Source organism: Canis aureus, chromosome 10 (genome assembly GCF_053574225.1).
Source record: "Canis aureus isolate CA01 chromosome 10, VMU_Caureus_v.1.0, whole genome shotgun sequence".
NCBI classification, from domain to species: domain Eukaryota; kingdom Metazoa; phylum Chordata; class Mammalia; order Carnivora; family Canidae; genus Canis; species Canis aureus.
This window is the reverse complement of record NC_135620.1, coordinates 75876081-75893287: the sequence shown is the minus strand read 5'-3', so window position 1 is coordinate 75893287 and position 17207 is coordinate 75876081. Positions and strand designations below refer to the sequence as shown.

General features: G+C 47.5%; 1 protein-coding gene across 2 annotated transcripts in view; it reads left to right on the top strand.

Annotated features, from left to right (window-relative positions):
• C5 (complement C5) overlaps positions 1-17207 on the top strand; it is a 75273-nt gene that overhangs the window by 19405 nt on the left and 38661 nt on the right. For both annotated transcript variants that reach the window (XM_077913127.1, XM_077913128.1), the window contains exons 8-19: positions 1142-1256; positions 2745-2871; positions 4853-4968; positions 6824-7009; positions 7899-8102; positions 9800-10009; positions 10133-10282; positions 11341-11470; positions 12496-12558; positions 13917-14111; positions 15349-15442; positions 17036-17109. In XM_077913127.1, coding sequence (XP_077769253.1) covers positions 1142-1256; positions 2745-2871; positions 4853-4968; positions 6824-7009; positions 7899-8102; positions 9800-10009; positions 10133-10282; positions 11341-11470; positions 12496-12558; positions 13917-14111; positions 15349-15442; positions 17036-17109 — 1664 coding nt within the window. The remainder of the gene's footprint in view (positions 1-1141; positions 1257-2744; positions 2872-4852; positions 4969-6823; positions 7010-7898; positions 8103-9799; positions 10010-10132; positions 10283-11340; positions 11471-12495; positions 12559-13916; positions 14112-15348; positions 15443-17035; positions 17110-17207) is intronic.

The following is a 17207-nucleotide window of genomic DNA, read 5'->3' as shown; positions in this document are numbered from 1 at the left end:
CATTCCCTTCATAGCTTTCATCTGCAAGGGGCCACAAAAGTGGGGGCTCTGTGGGGTCGGGGAGAAGCAGAGCTGGTTTTGCAAGCAGCCTCCCCAAAACTTCAGGTCGCTTAAAAAGGACAATATAATGTAGTTATCAGCAACCATAGCCAATTTATATAACTGTGTGTGCCAGGCATTTTTCTAAGTATTCTGTATATATTAGCTCACTTAATAGGAAGTCTGGTGAGGCAGATAATATTTCTGCCCCCGTATTTCAAAAAAAAAAAAAAAAAGCAGAGGTACATAAACAGTAAGTAATTTGCCCAAGATCACATGGCTAGTAAGTTGTGTGGCCCAGCTGGTTTCAGAATTCAAGCCCTCGATACTACCCTGAACTTTTTTTTTTTTAAAGATTTTATTTATTTATTCATGAGAGACACAGAGAGAGTGAGAGGCAGAGACACAGGCAGAGGGAGAAGCAGGCTCCATGCAGGGAGCCCGACGCGGGACTCGATCCCGGGACTCCAGGGTCAGGCCCTGGGCTGCAGGCAGCGCCAAACTGCTGAGCCCCCCGGGCTGCCCCTGAGCTGCTTTTCTTGTTGGCATTTATGCTTGAGATGGAGCGTTACTTAGTCTGAACCAACATAAAGGCGCATTTGACAGAGAATTCTAGAAACTGACCTCTTAATGGAGACACTATGTTTGTTCAGACCACGGTGCCGAAGGTTAGCTCTTGCTATAGTATTACTGGCACGCAGCAAGTTTCCTTCAGCCTCACTTTAATTCCAGACTGAAAAGGAAGTACGCGGTTAGAATGTTAAAAATGTAGTTACGAGATCGCACGCTGCTTTTCAGGATACAAAAGACAATAGGGAGCTGAGCCCCACGGCTACCAGGACCACCGAGGAGGCAGCGTGTCCTGGCCCAGACCTGCGTCCTCTGATCTCCTCAAGGTCCATGTTTTCCTCTAGAGCAGAGTAATAAACATCCGCACTTCGGTTTTATTATTGTAGTTTTATGAGGATGAAATGTAATAGTGGATGGAAGGCACTCGAAAGTCTATCAAGCGCTTTATGTGATTTCAAATTGTTACGTGGGTCTGGATGTTGTTATTGTAACCATGTCAGCAAAGCAATTCTATGGTATTATTGTTTGGCAGATATTTTTATAACAAGGTCGTCACTGAGGCCGAAGTGTATATCTCTTTTGGAATAAGAGACGACTTAAAAAGTGATCAAAAAGAGATGATGCAAAAAGCAATGCGAGACACAATGGTAAGACGCTAGGACGCGGCCGCCCGTGGCTGAGGAGCCTGCACGAAGGGGGGCGTTGCCAGGCCTGGTGTTCCGTCGCTGCTCGGTCGGAGCCAGCGTGTCCCGGCTGTCCCGGTCCTCAGGGGGACCCTGACGTCAGGGAGGACCTCAGGCCCCCCTTGCGGCCCCCCTCGCGGCCTCCCTCCCTCTCCTGGCCTCTGGGCACCTTCCTGGAGCTTAGCGCCTCCGGGTGTTTGCAGAGCGGCCCCGTCCACTTGCGATCGCGCCCGCCCGTTGTCCCCACGGCCTCTGCCTCTTCATCTTCTGGCTGATTCCTTGGGACGGCCTCGGGGTGGACTCCCCTTCCCTGACGGCCCCCCTGCCCTGTGAACCCGGGGCCTGGAGCCTCCCTGGTGGAGCACGGTGCCCAGCCTGACTCTTCCCTGCGGGGCCCAGCCACGTCCAGGGACGCCTGCCGTGTCTCAGCAGGCGGGAGGGTGGCCGCCCCGGGCGTTTGTGGCTGGAGGCCGGGATGCTGCCCGAGTCCCACGGTGCACGGAGCAGCCTCAGCAAGAGTCCCCCGTCCTACCCGTCCACTGCGGGGACAGCGGGAAACCCTTCCTACTGCGACGGCTCCTCTCCTGCCCTGTCGTTGTCTACACCATACTCTCCGCGGCTCCGAGCTGCTCGCATTATACGGCCCGAGCCAACCTGGGTCCTGGCAAGGAGTAGGTGTCCACACCTTTTCGTGGTGATCGAATTCGCTGGGGAGTTATCTGTCCCTGGAGAAGGGTTGTGGTCGCGGGAGCCCAGAGCAGAGCCCGGCTCCCCTCCCCTTGGGCCGCAACCTTGCCCTGACACCTCAGCTGATAAGGGACGCCCATCGCTCGCTCACTCTTGCACGTTCGTGTGGTTTGTATCATCGGTTACTTAGCCTGTGCTTCTCCAGAGAGTTTTATTTATTCAGGGTATAAAGCAGAAGACACCTCTTCTTACTGTAAGAGTCTATGCTCGACGCTGAGATTTGAAGGCAAAGAAGACAAAATCCCTGGCCTCAAGCCACTCAATCTTGGAAGAAAGAATGAGGCAAAAATCCATTTTACTGTTGTGGTTAATGATCAAATCACATAATATGACTTAACTTCATCCCCCTCTACCCACTGTGCGTTTTCAAATTACCGTTTCAATATGCAAGCAGTGAGGTACAAATTAAATATCATAAAACCCAATAAACTCTCGGGGGCAAAAGGAAACTGGAAAGTGGGCCCAGAAGCTGGATGTTGACTCAACGATGGGAAACCGGGCCCACACCCCGGCTGGGCCGCCCGCTGGCCCTTCCCGCGCCCACGGCCCTACGTTAGGAAGGACGCTCGGGCCTGAGCTGCAGACGCTCACTCACCCTCCCATTCCTGAGAGTCGCCGCCAGTCAGGAGCTAGGAAAGGCAGATTTTGTCCATTTTCTCTGTTAAGTTCCCTGAAACACCTCTCTCATTTCCTGCTTTTAAAAAGCTGATAAATGGAGTTGCCCAAGTCACCTTTAACTCCGAAACGGCGATTAAAGAACTGTCCTACAGCAGTCTGGAAGATCTGAACGACAAGTACCTTTATATTGGTGTGACAGTCATAGAGTCTACAGGTAAGCTGTTCTCTACTTTCTCTTGAATGATATTTAATTTAGTGTATTAAAAGCATTAGTAATTTCTGTAAGTCTTTTGTCTTTCATTTTCTTTCCTGGTTAAACTTGACTTTTCATATCTTTAAAAACTAGTAGTGGAGTAGCGCTCCCCTGCACGCTAGTCCTTGGTCTCTATGACCCCAGGTGTGAACACGGCACGGCACCTGCCCGGCTGATTGCTACCCTGATACCTGCCTTGAACATCTAGCACCCAGTGTGTTCTCACCTGGTGAGAATAAATATCTAATGAGATTACATATGTGAGAAAGTCTGATAAAGTACCGCGCACGTGCACGAGGCCGTATTGTCACTTAGTCTCCTCGTCTGTACAATGATGGAGGTGAGCTAAGTACCTCCCAAGGCCCGTTTCAGCCGTAACCCTCAGGAATCTCTCTAAAACGGGAGGCAGTGTTTCAAAGTGAGTCATAATAGCCCATACCTCGCGGGGCTGCGCAGACGGCCGGAGAGTCAGTGTCTGCAAAGCGCTAAACAGCACACGTGACGCAGGGAGAACCGTGTAAGCGTCAGCTCCCCCCCGCCCCCGACTCCTCTTCTCATTCTTTTTCCTATCCCTCGCCCTCCCCCCTCCTCCCCGTCCTCCTCCCCTCTCCTCCTCCTACCTGCTACTTTCTTAGCATCCTTCAAATCTTACCTAGTGCCTTTCAGCTCCAGTTGTTTTTAACAGTCACTAATTATTACTATAAATGAGGTCGACTTGTCTTACTTCTAGTGTCTTGGTTACTAATATTCTTTATGTTTTTGGGTTTATATTGAATCCCGAAACCACCTTGAACTACTTAATGTCACCACACTAGTCCTTTTGTTTGTTTATAGAAATGAGAGTTAGACCAGATGATCCCTAATGCCGCCCCCTCCACCTCGTCAAATTTGTCCTTCACGGGTGCTAGGGTGAAGAACTGCGGTAATTATTCATTACGGAGGACCTCGTACATACCAGATGAGCAACAGATATTAGAGAATGATATTCTTTACCCAGGCCTTTATTTTTGACATTATTTTAATGTTTCTTTTCTACTTGTATTCTTTTTCTCAATTTATTTCAAAAAAATTCCATTTAGGCTATAGTTGTGAGATAGTCAGAGTGTTGCTAAGCATACGGGCTTCCAGATACAAATGACGTACAACCCCGGCACTCACGTGGCCTGCAAGCTAGCATCAGCCATGGCAGGCAGGCAGAGTTTGGTTATGAGCAGGAATTCTCTTTGCCCTCTAGTGAGCCAAGTACTTAGTACTACTGAGGTCCGGAGGAAGGGGAGCTCCTAGGCGATGGCTGAGCAACCACATACAGTATCCTGGGGATGCTCGGTCTTGAGGGACCGGCCGGGTTTTGAGGCAGGGATGGTAGACGGGGTGAAATGGGACACCCTCCACACAGGGGACATGCCAAGGGCGGAGGGCAAGGCCTGGTCTTTGGGATCCCAGGTGGTCCACGCAGTTGGCCGAGGCGCAGGGTGCGTAGAGGCGTGCTAGGGAGCCAACACTGGAAAGGACTTTGGGGATTCTGGGGCTCGGGTGCGGATGGGCTCCTGCCAGCGGCCTCTCCCTTCTACGTCAGGCGCTCTTCCTCCGTCTTCTCAATTCCTCTCCGTTCCCCTGCACCGTGCAGGTGAAGCCCGGGAGACTTAGTGTCCAGTCCTTTCCTTGTGTCCGGAATCCCTCGTATGCATTCCGCTGAAACTCAGGCCCCAGACAGAAAGCGGGGTCCCTTCGTCCCCTCCCTCCTCAGTCCAACCCGCTAGCTCTCCTTCCTCGAGGACGCCTCTGCACGCGGGCCTGGGGCAGAAGGCTTCGGCATCTCCTGGGCTAAGCGCCTCTGCACCGCCAGACCCCCGCTTCCCATGAGCAGCGAACGTGGGACGGAGCGCAGGTACCCGGGCCTGGCCCGCGGCCTACCCCAGCGGGACGCGTGTCCTTTCTTCAGGTGGATTTTCTGAAGAGGCGGAAATTCCTGGCATCAAGTACATCCTGTCTCCCTACAAACTGAATCTGGTGGCCACTCCTCTGTTCCTGAAGCCTGGGATCCCATATTCTATCAAGGTAGACGAAAGAGGGAAAATGGCTAAATATGCTCGTTGCCTTCTGTGTCCCGAAAGCATGAGGGTGGCAAACGGGAGGGACCCTGCAGGAGGAGGGATCGCGGAGGGAAGGCGCCTGCAAACCTCCCCCTGCAGGGGCCAGTGGCCGCCTGGGCCCGGGGTGGGGGGAGCTGCCTCCCAGCAGGGGCCAGGGTTTGGGGAGCTGGCCTGCGATAGGCGGCCCCTTGAAAAGCACTGCATTAGGTCAGATGTAAATGAAACCCGGTAAGCCTGTACTTTAAAGAATGCTAACATTGAAAATTATTTGGCGGCATGTTCTCCAGAAACCTTAAATATCATTCCTTGAAAACAAAACCCCTTTCTCCCACCATTGTCTCCTTCTCTGTTTGCATCTCTGTGTCTCAGTCCTTGCCCATGACCCTGTCTCGGGCCCTCTCTCTATTATTCTCCATCCTTTCCATTTTGGCTCTGGGTTCTTGCCTCTCTCTCTTTTTTTTTTTCTTCTTCCTCCTGCCCTTTTAATATTTTCTCTCCTCCCTCAACTTTTCCTTTTTAAAATGCTGACCATATAGTGTTAATACGTTCATTTGACTTCCTAATTGTCTTTTATTTAGTGTCATGTATTTCATTATATGCAATACCTATGATATGTTTAAGAGGGAATCTGTTGCTCCTTGTCTCTAATTTAGAAAACTAGAACACAGTAGTTTCTTTTATTCTTTTTTTTAAAAGATTATTTATTTATTTATTTATTTATTTATTTATTTATTTATTTATTTGAGAGAGAGCTAGAGAAAGAGATCAGAGAGACAGAGGGAGAGGGAGAAGCAGACTCCCCCCCTGGGCAGGGAGCCCGATGTGGGACTCGACCCCAGGACCCCGGGACCACGACCTGAGCCGAAGGCAGACTCTGAACCTGCTGAGCCGCCCAGGCACCCCTATTTTTTTATTCTTTAAAAATGTGTTGCTTTGGGCAGCCCGGGTGGCTCAGCGGTTTGGCGCCTGCCTTTGGCCCAGGGCGTGATCCTGGAGACCCAAGATCGAGTCCCACGTCGGGCTCCCTGCATGGAGCCTGCCTCTCCCTCCGCCTGTGTCTCTGCCTCTGTGTGTGTGTGTGTGTGTGTGTCTCATGAATAAATAAATAAAATCTAAAAAAAAAAAAAAGTGTTGCTTTAAGAAATCAACTTTAGTATAATTCAAATGTATCTAATACTCACTGTCTTAAGAGAGTGGCTTAAGTGGTCACTGGCTTTTAAGAGAAAAAGATTTGCCAAGCTAAAGCAAGTTTTAGCCAAGCTTGTAGCTTTCTTTCATATAAATATATTATAACATATATTATTTTAGAGTACATATGATAATTTAAGGTATGTTATAGATAATATATAATAATATGTAATAAAATACCATAAGCATAATATATTGAATATATATATATGATTTAAAAATCTCTCTTATATATTTTATATCACATATAAAAACAAAATAACAGAGGCACCTGGGTGGTGCAGTAGGTTAAGCATCTGCCTTTGGCTCAGGTCATGATCCCAGCGTCCCCGGATAGAGCCGTGGTCGGCCACCGCCCTGCTCAGCGGGGAGCCTGCTTCTCCCTCTCCCTCTGCCCCTCCTCCTGCACATGTGCGCTCGCTCGCTCTCTCTGTCTCTCTCAAATAAATAAAATATTTTAAAAATAAATAGAATCAAGCTTTTCTATAATCTAAGAACATACTTCCCTTTATTGAAGTAGACATGAATAATTTACTCTTGTGGGGAGGAAGGAAAATCGTTTCAGAATTGTTCTGCTTTTTAAAAAGTAGTGAGGGGTTGCTGAGGTGGATTTGGACTGTTCTGACAAACAGGTGCAGGTTAAGGATGTGCTGGACCAATTGGTGGGAGAGGTCCCGGTGACCCTGAGTGCGCACTCGGTCAACGTGAACCAAGAAGTATCTGACTTGGAGTCAAAGAAAAGCGTGACCCGTTCCAGTGATGGAGTAGCTTCGTTTGTGGTTAATCTTCCATCTGGAGCAACAGTGCTGGAGTTTAACGTGAGCTAAATTCTCCTGTTGCATTTCCTAGGACAATGTGTGCTTTGGACTGTGTGTTTTGGCTCGTGTGCAGAACAGATGCAGCAGATTTCAAACACGGGTCCAGAGAACAGATCCACGATTTTGCGTCCAAAGGAAAAATAACAGAGGAACCGGAGGCAATGTGCTAACCCGCTGAACGGCCCTCGAGGAGCGTGCAGCAATCACTTCCTATTTGGGAATGAATTATTCTCCCCTATGTTAGTAAGACTATATTAGAATCTGGAAGCTTCCGAGTAGGCGCAGCAGTGGAAGTCAGTGGCAGGAATAGTCCCTCCTTCGCCCCCACTTTTTGTCTTTTTTCAGGGACACAAAAGGGTCAAACGTGGACGCCTCCTCTTTGCCCAGCTGCCCTTTGCTCAGTTCACAGGCTTCTCTCCCAGCGACTAATGCTCAGGGTCCCAGCCCCGAATAGAAGATGAGTCGTCGATGGAGTCCACGGGGGCTGCAGCAGGCGGCCTGCGTGGACGTGGGCGCGCTTAGGGCTGACGGGAGGCTTCCAGGCTCTCTCGTGATGGAGGCTCAGCCAGTGGGACGGCGGCCCGGGGCGGGGGCCTGGTGGCTGCGGGACACTGCGGGGGGCGGGGGGGGCCCTTGTTCCGGGAGCCCCGCTCTCCACCTCACCAGACTCCCCCGCCAGAGCTCGAAATCCCGTATCATTCCGGTTATTGTCCACGGGCTGTGCGGCCACTAGATTCCGCAGCTGCTCGAACATCGGGGTCCCGGAGTCGTTTCCCTTTAGCGTTTGCTGGTGTGGAATTTAGAAGGCAGGGAAGAAATTTAAGAGGTATTTTTCATAGGAAATATTTCATCACGGTCCACATGTCTCTTTTGAAATTTTCCTTCTCAGGTCAAGACTGCTGACCCAGATCTTCCAGAAGAAAATCAGGCCAGCAAAGATTACCAAGCAATAGCCTATTCATCCCTCAGCCAGAGTTACCTTTATATTGACTGGACAGAAAACTATAAGCCCTTCCTAGTGGGGGAGCATCTGAATATCATCGTCACCCCCAGAAGTCCATATATTGACAACATAACCAACTATAATTACTTGGTAAGTAGAGTAATGACAGATTTACATCTAACTATTCCCCGCCTGGAACACTTTCTTGGAAAAATGGAGCAGAGGGACATTAGAACTTTTGAGCTCTAGAACGTTAGAACAGGGCTCAGCGGGGGAGCGTCCGCCTGGGGCCCAGGCCGTGACCCCGGGTCCCGAGATCGAGTCCCACATAGGGCTCCCCGCAGGGAGCCTGCTTCTCCCTCTGCTGGTGTCTCTGAATCAATAAGTAAAATTGAAGAAAAAAAAAAAAAAAGAACATCAGAACAAAACTTTAAAATTTGCTTTTACAAAGCCCTTTCAAGAACATTATCAAATTTGATAATCAGTTTTTCAAAAACCTTTGAGATGGCCCATGATTTTCGTGACCATTTCCTAGATGACGAAACTGAGGAACAGAGGTTAAGAGGCTTGCCATGGTCACCCAGCTTGGAAGAGGAAGATTTCGATTTGAACTTGGAACCTCTGACACCTGGTCCCATACGCCTTTCACACAAGAGCGCCCGCGTACTCCCCAGAGCCTGGTTAAGTCCTCACGTCCCCTGCTCTACTTCGTGGCCAGAGATCACAGGCCCAGACCTCTTCCAATATGCGCATTTCAGCGACATAAGGGGGCCCTAGTCCTGCTCTTAAGAGTCCATCCGATACCTACTCTGATGCTGTATTTTAGCAGCAAGCCTGTTGCATCACCGGCCTTAATCAAAGGTGGCCCATCAAGCCTGTGGATGGAAGCCAGGACAGAAGGTGGGGACCATGTTAAGGGCTTCCTGACGATTGTCGAGGAAATGTGTTATTCCGACGGCCAGCCAAACAGGTGGTGATGGCTTTTTCAACATTTTTGAGAAAAAGACTTAAAAATAAATGAGAAGCACAGATCATAGTGACTGGTGAAGAATTATGGGACCTGTGTAGAGGCTACGTACCAAAACCAAATATGCAGCCCTGCTTTCCAAGGACAATTTAAAGGATCTTTGAGGACATTTGGCCCACATGTGTTTTGTGACCTTTTTTTATTTAAACCACATGCCACCAATTTAGAACCTAATCTCTGGCTTTATTTTTTTTAAAGATTTTATTTATTTATTTATTTATTTATTTATTTATTTATTTATTTATTTATTCATGAGAGACACAGAGAGAGGCAGAGACACAGACAGAGGGAGAAGCAGGCTCCACGCGGGAAGCCCGATGCGGGACTCGATCCCAGGACTCCAGGATCATGCTCTGGGCGGAAGATAGGTGCTCAACCTCTGAGCCACCCAGGCGTCCCTAATCTCTGGCTTTAAAACTGAATTCCCAAATAAGACGCATTTTACTTACTCATCTTTTTTTTTTTTTTTTTTTTTAGCCAGTAAAATGAAAGATTTTAGTGACAGTGTGATGACTTTAGGCAGACATGGGGTCAAATCCTAGTGCTCTGATTTCTTAGTTTTGTGATTTTGAGCTAATATCAGTCTGACATGTAGTGGATTCCTGAGCCCTCGTCCCTCTATCTGTGCACAGTGAAGGTCTACCCCTGTCCTGGTCCTCGTGAGAAAGAAAGGAATTCAGTAAATGTAAAAGCTCCCGACTCGTTGTGGACCCAAACTTATGACTTTCTTTTTCTCTACCATAATTTCTACTCCAGCTCCAAGCTCCATCCTGAAGCAAAGGTTTTATTGTTAACGGCCGCCACGGCTGTTTATTTTCAGGTTTTATCCAAGGGCAAAATTGTTCACTTTGGCAAAGCGGAGAAACTTCCAGATTCATCTTACCAAAGCGTAAACATTCCAGTGACCCCAGACATGGTTCCTTCAGCCCGCCTCCTGGTCTACTACATCGTCACGGGAGAGCAGACAGCAGAGTTAGTGTCTGACTCAGTCTGGTTAAATATCGAAGAAAAGTGTGGCAACCAACTCCAGGTGAGCCACAAATTATGAGTCACAATCCAATTTCCTTCTGTTACAGGCGACTCTGGATGAAACCACTTGATGCTTTATCTCATACAGTTGACCTTTCCTTCCCTTTTTCAAATGATCTTTCAGGTTCATCTGTCTCCGAGTGCAAATTCGTATTATCCAGGCCAAAGTGTGTCTCTTAATATGGTGACTGAGTCCAGTTCCTGGGTGGCTCTCTCAGCCGTGGACAGCGCTATATACGGAGTCCAGGGGCAAGCCAAAAAGCCCATGCAAAGAGTTAAGTAGTGCACGGCTTGGTTGCGGGGGCAGGGGGTGGCTCTGTGCAGCGCCTCGGGAAGGATGGCCCAGGGCTAGCTTGTGGGGAAGAACTGGGGGAAGACCAGGCCTGCTTTTCTATAACATACTCAAAAATGGTTCTTAGGAAGGTAGGCCATCCTCGTGTTGGTCCCTGAAGCATAGATTCGTCCTTTTCTGTTTCTCCAAGTGTAGAGTTAAGCACTTCAAGAACGTATGACCATGATGGCAAATTATATTCATGGGGCAAAAGTGCCACCGATTGGGAGGATTTTTTCAGATCAGAGAGTAGGGGGCTTTATCGCGGCAGCCTAAGAAGTCTGGATAGGCAGCCTCTGGAGGGTTTTTGGTCTTGTTTTCTTTTCTTTTTTTTTTTTTTTACTCTTTTTAAAATCTGTGGCACAAAAGAATATGACAATTATTCAGTTCCCCTGAATTCCTGTTTACCTCCCAGATGCCCTGCTACTATTTTCTAAGCTTAAATTTCTTTGAACAAGAAAGAAAAAAATCTATACAGTTAAAAACATTCAGAAAAGAAAAAAAGAAAAAACATTTGGGATCAAAATTAAAACTGGAATAAGCTTCCCCAAACAAGCTCTCACCCATTTACAACCTTGAGCCCTCTTCTCCAAAACACAAGAGTCTATGCTCCTTTTTTTTTTTTTTTTTTTTTTTAGCAACTTAAAAATTGATTTGTCTGGTAATTCACTGGTTCATCATTCGTTGTTACACTGATCACAATAAGCATCCTACGTACAAAACAGCATGAGTCGTTCCCAAGAATCTTCTCTCTAAACCTTAAAACTTAGTTCTTGTTTTAATTTTGAATGGGTGTATGTTGATAAAATATAAAAGGACAAACTAAAATAATGGAGTTGGGAAACTTAGTCTTTGACCATTTGACAAACAAGTGGCCTGATTTGTTGTAACCATGTGACAACTTGCACCTTGAGTCCTTCGGAGGAATGATTCATTCATCTGACATTTTGCCTTTCGTTAATTCTTAAGAAGGATTAAATTAGCTGACTACCTCCGGACAGGTATTTCAAGCCTTAGAGACGAGCGACCTGGGCTGCGGGGCAGGTGGTGGCCGCAACAACGCAGAAGTGTTCTATTTGGCTGGACTCACCTTCCTCACCAACGCCAATGCGGATGACACCCAAGAAGATGGTAAAACGTTCAGCATTTTTGGCTTATTCTGCAAATTGATTCCTGAAATTTACAGTGATCATTTGCCTCCTGGACATCATCTGTGTGACTCTCCTCCACAGTCTTGTCTACGCTGGCCTTAGGGAGACAGGGCTCCATAACGCCCCGGGACAAAAGGTTTCGCTGACCATCAAGAGAGAGCACAGAGTCTTTAGTGTGGTCCTCAGAGCCTTCCATGAGCTTCTGCGCAGCTCTCGGCAGTTGTCCCCTGTCTCAGCCCCGCTTACCCTGCGCGGGGCCGCGCAGGACCAGGTGCAGTGGCGCTCCGCCCGGGGCCTCGTGGGTGGCACGATGCTCTCTACACCTTAGGCCTTTCCCCATCAGGACTGCTTCCCCTTCTATTAGCTTGGAGAAGCCGGTGAGAGGACCGCTGCCTCCATCAGGCCTCTTCCCCGCTTAGGAGTGCTCGCCCCCCTCCTTTCACAGGGAGAGCCCCGGAGGGACCCGCTCCGCTCACAGGCACAGCGGTGCGTCACCGTCTGGTCTCAGCCACTGTGCTGTGAATTCTTCAAGGACAAGGACCACCTCTTAATCATATTCTTTCTGTGGCTTTAAAATTGCTCCTGATTATATTTGACCCATGATTCCTGATAATACAGCACAAAGAACAAATAATAAAAAGAGCCGTACCCAACAAAAGCTTTGCTCACTTCCACATGCTTAGATATTTCTCTGTAATCAGTGGATCGAAAAGGTTGCAGGATTTAAGACCAAACTCCAGGATTTGGTTGAAGCCAAACTCTACAGATGACATGAGATCATCTAAGATAAAGCAAGGCATATTAAGACGTGCGGGGCACCTTGCCTCATCAAAAACAGGCCCTCGGAAAAAAAAAAAAAAAAAAAAAAAAAACAGGCCCTCGGGGTTTGTTGAATAAAATGAGTGACTTGGGAATGTCTTAAATACTTGAATAATTTCATGCGATTTTCTTTCTTGAGATTTTTATCTCCTTTCCCCCCCACCCTTCTTTGTTTTGTTTTAACAGATAAGCCTTGTAAAGAAATTCTCAGGCCAAGACGAATGCTGCGAAAGAAAATAGAAGAGGAAGGTACTCTAGAATTGCATGCGATTGTGAAAAAGTTATGATCCTTTTATTCAAAAGCCATAGAAAACTAATCATTATCTAACTTTCCCTCATCCGAATAGAATGGATGCAAAGAAAGATACGTACAGATGTCCCACTTGCCTCTCTCAGAAAGATTAATCCAAATAAATCCAGTATTTCTTGTGCTATAACCTCAATCTGAAGATAATAAGTATTATTTCTATCTCCAAAATCTAAAAGATTAACTTTTGTCACAAAAAAATATATTCTTCCATTTTTATTCTGACAAAATTCATGATTTGATTAACTTTGGAGCGTACCTCGAAACCCATTTCTTCTATTCTGTATATTTAACCGCAAAGAGTATTTTGGATTATTCTTTGGCAAATCAGTCCAATAGAAATTATTTTTAAACAATTATTTAAGTAGAAATGTGACGTACTGGCGGTGTAAAAATAAGAAGAATGTTGAACTAGAAGTCAGTCACTTGAGTTCAACCAATAATCGTGCTTCGATTAATGTCATAATTCCTCCCATCCGTACGTGAGTTATTTTAATTTTAACCTTTGTTCTAAGTTTTAATGATGTGAAGAGGAAGATGCCGAGCCATTTGAGCATGATGAGGGATGATGTCGCGAGTGATGGCCCAGAAACCACATCAGAAAAGTCTTTAAAAACAGGATCTGTAGCTTAAAGAAGGAAACCCTTGAATGTTGGCGCTAGTCCCCTTCACATGGGTGAAAGCTTCTCAGTTAACTGATTTTACTCCGAGGGGCTGAGCCCGGTACCAGGTTCCAGAGCTGGTACTGGGCTTAGTTGCAGGCTCCTCGACCATGTCGACCGAAGCCGACGACGGCGTGTTGAGGGCTCCTGCCTCACTAGCGCAGCCGGTCACTGTCCCAGCCCGGTCAATGTCCCGGCCCGGTCGCTGTCCTGGCTGATCACTGTCCCGGCTGGTCGCTGTCCTGGCCGGTCGCTGTCCCAGCCGGTCACTGTCCCACCTGGTCGCTGTCCCGGCCCAGCCGCTGTCCCAGCCCAGGCACTGTCTTGGCCGATCGCTGTCTCAGCTGGTCACTGTCCCAGCCCAGTCCCTGTCCCAGCCTGGTCACTGTCTTGGCCGGTCGCTGTCCCAGCCCGTTTGCTGTCTCAGCCGATGGCTGTCCTGGCTGATCAGTGTCCCGGCTGGTCGCTGTCCCACATGGTCACTGTCCCACTCGGGCACTGTCCCAGCCAGTCACTATCCAAGCTGGTCGCTGTCCCGGCCCGGCCGCTGCAGGCAGGCTTCGCGGGGCGGTGGGGCCTGGTACCCGCGGTCCCTGCAGGCCCGGCGGTGCCATGACCCTCGCCTTCTGCCCTTGCAGCTGCTAAGTACAAACAGGCGGTGCTGAAGAAATGCTGCTACGACGGGGCCAACCGGAACTACGACGAGACGTGCGAGCAGCGCGCCGCCCGCATCAAGGTGGGCCCCTGGTGCGCCAAGGCCTTCAGGGCCTGCTGCGACATCGCCAGCCAGCACCGCACCGACTCCAACAAGCCCCTCCAGCTGGGAAGGCTGCGTAAGTGTGGCCTCTCTGTCGGGTTTCTTTCTTTCTTTCTTTCTTTTTTTTTAAAGAGTTTATTTATTTATTCATGAGAGACAGAGAGAGAGAGAGAGGCAGAGACCCAGGCAGAGGCAGAAGCAGGCTCCGTGCAGGGAGCCCGACATAGGACTCGATCCCGGGACCCCGGGGTCACAGCCTGAGCCCAAGGCAGATGCTCCGCCGCTGAGCCTGTATTTCTTTAAATGTATATTTTTCTGGCCATCTATCAAAACTATGGTATTAGATTTATTTAGGTTGTTTTCAGCTTTTTGCTTATCACAAGGAGAATTTTCACAGTCCCGTCCACATAGTTTCACGGTACAATTCTCCGTCGGTTTGGCTCCGGCTGCACAGAACCGAGCCTCGGCTACTCTGCCCCTCGCCGGGGACAGCGCGGCCTCCCGAAACTCCCCTGGGTGTTGCGACTCTGCGGGCGTCTGGGTGGCTTCTGTGCCTGCCCCGCAGCCTGCGGCCCCCGGACCGTCACCCCGGACGATTCGAGGCTCACCTGACCTGTCTCCCTTCTCTCAGGAGTCACAGCCTTGGGCCACTTACGTTGTAATGTCTGAACACTGTTGTTTTATATAGGGCGCCTGTTTCTTAAGTTTTTTTCTTTTTTTTAAAGTGTGTGTGTGTGTGTTTAAGAGAGAAGAGTAACTCCCATCAGTGCATCTTGGACAGAAGCAGAAATTCTGTCCATTTTTATTAAGGGAAATATAAATAAATTTCCCTTAGGTAAACCTCTTTTATTTTATAATATAAACACAATTACCATAATTATAAAAATGCAAATAACTGTATAGATTGATCAGTATCTTTTATAATCTCAGGCACACTAAGCATTTAGCAATTTAAAAAACAAAAAAGGAAACAAATCATTAAAGATATTATTATACTTTATTTGCTTTGTCAGTACCAAGGCTTTTGAAGTCCTATTTTTTTTTTAATTAGAAGCACTTGTTTTATTTTAATTTTATTACATGTGCATTTGTTTTATTTTTTTTTTAATTTATTTTTTATTGGTGTTCAATTTACTAACATACAGAATAACCCCCATGAAGTCCTATTTTGAAACGACTGAACAAAATGTTTCATGGACCTTTTAGGAAATACTCAAGTTATAGATTAATGCCCATGCTTCAAAATTTGGCTCTAAGTAAAATTTGTGTTGTTTTTTCATAATCACACATATTTTCTCCTCCTTCCCCCCCAGAAATAAAGCACCTGTTACCAGTAACAAAGCCAGAAATAAGGAGCTATTTTCCAGAAAGCTGGTTATGGGAAGTTCACCATGTCTCTGGAAGAAGGTATTATACTTCTTCAACATTCCTCTGAAAAATGTGGGAAAATGCAAATATTATGGTAAAAAATCTGGAAACTACCCATTTCCCAATAGTTTATTTAAGAGTTAAGACAATATTACCATTTAATGAAATTTTGTTTTATTTGCTTCACCTTTTTTTTTTTTTCCCTGTGCTTCCTCTCGTAACTAGTTCCAGGGCAAGATTACCCACTCTTGGTGAGGAAGGGTACGCTTCCCTTTTATTTCGTCCCATTTCACTAAGCCTTCACTGAGCACAAGTGTGCGCTAACTGCTGTGGTACGCATTTTCATCCTGAAATAGCTATACTGTGAAATAAATATTGATTAATAAGAAGAAAGGTTCCTTTCTTGTTATTCAACACATTTTAAAAATAGATTTTATTTATTGATTCATAAGACACACAGAGAGAGGCAGAGACCCAGGCAGAGGGAGAAGCAGGCTCTGTGCGGGGAGCCCCATGCGGGACTCGATCCCAGGACCCGGGGTCACGGCCTGGGCTGAAGGCTCAGCCTCTGAGCCCCCCAAGGGCTCCTATTCAACACATTTTTATGGCTGCGCCTTCTCTGTCCCCGGAACTGAAAAGAGTCAACAACGCTGAGTCCCTGAGCATCACCCGTCCTTGTGGACTCCAGCCTTGACCTTAAGGAGCCTCGAAGCCCGAAGGCCGGAGCCTGCATCGGCCTTGAGTGCGTGTCCGGCCTCTGCTCTGCCTCTAACCCTTCCTCCCCCCGTTGTCCGTCGCGGCTGGTGCTGCCCCTGGGTAGCGCCTCCACCGGAGCCTTCCCTCCACTGTCCCAACCCGCCCCGGGACTGCGTTAAGTGCCCCTCCTGACGAATCCTGCTGCGTGGAACATACAGTATTATAACGGCCCGATTTCCATGTTAAAACGTCACTTCCAGGGCAAAGCCTACACCGCATTACCGCTTTGCGTCCAGGACCTGGCGCAGAGCCCCACTTGCACAGGCCCTCAGAGAGAGGCGCTGAGGCATGCAGGCCGCGTCCCAACTTTTTAAATGCTCATCGATACGGTTATTCCAGTGATTGCAATTTATTTACTCACCTGTTTCTTCCACTAGAGGTGAACCCGTTGGGAACAGCGCGGTAGGCTGTAGGCGTCGTCTACTCGGCCTTAGTGCTCCGCCGGACACTAAGTCGGCGGACAGTGGCTGCTTGTGGAACGAAATAAATAAATAGATGAGCTTAATCTTAGAAATGTTTAGCTATGCTGACTTTGTCACGAGCGCTGTTAAATGCATGGCTTTGCTGCCCTATTTTAGAACATACCACACAGTAAATATTTTTTGTATGTTTTGAATTTGTGGGGTTTCAAAGGTGCATCTTTCTGAATTTGAATTCTCATCATACCAGTGACGTATTTTAAAACATGCAACATCTAGGAGAGCTCATGAATGTATTTTTTTCTTGCTTGATTTTTTCCTTAATACGTGATGTGATTTCGTTGGGTTGTGATTTTTTTTCTTTACCCTAAAGTAGTATGAAGCAAAGATCCTGTTAGTGAATGCTGGCAAGTTGGGCTAATCACTGGATTTGAATATTAACGTTTTAACTTTCCAGAAACCAATTACAATTTGGGCTTCCTGATTCTCTAACTACCTGGGAAATTCAAGGTGTTGGCATTTCAGACAGTGGTAAGCAAGCTTAAGTCATATACTTATTTAAGGGGTGGCTTGATTAGCAAAATGTAGGGGGTTTTTGTTATAATCCATATAGTGTACTCAGGACTTGA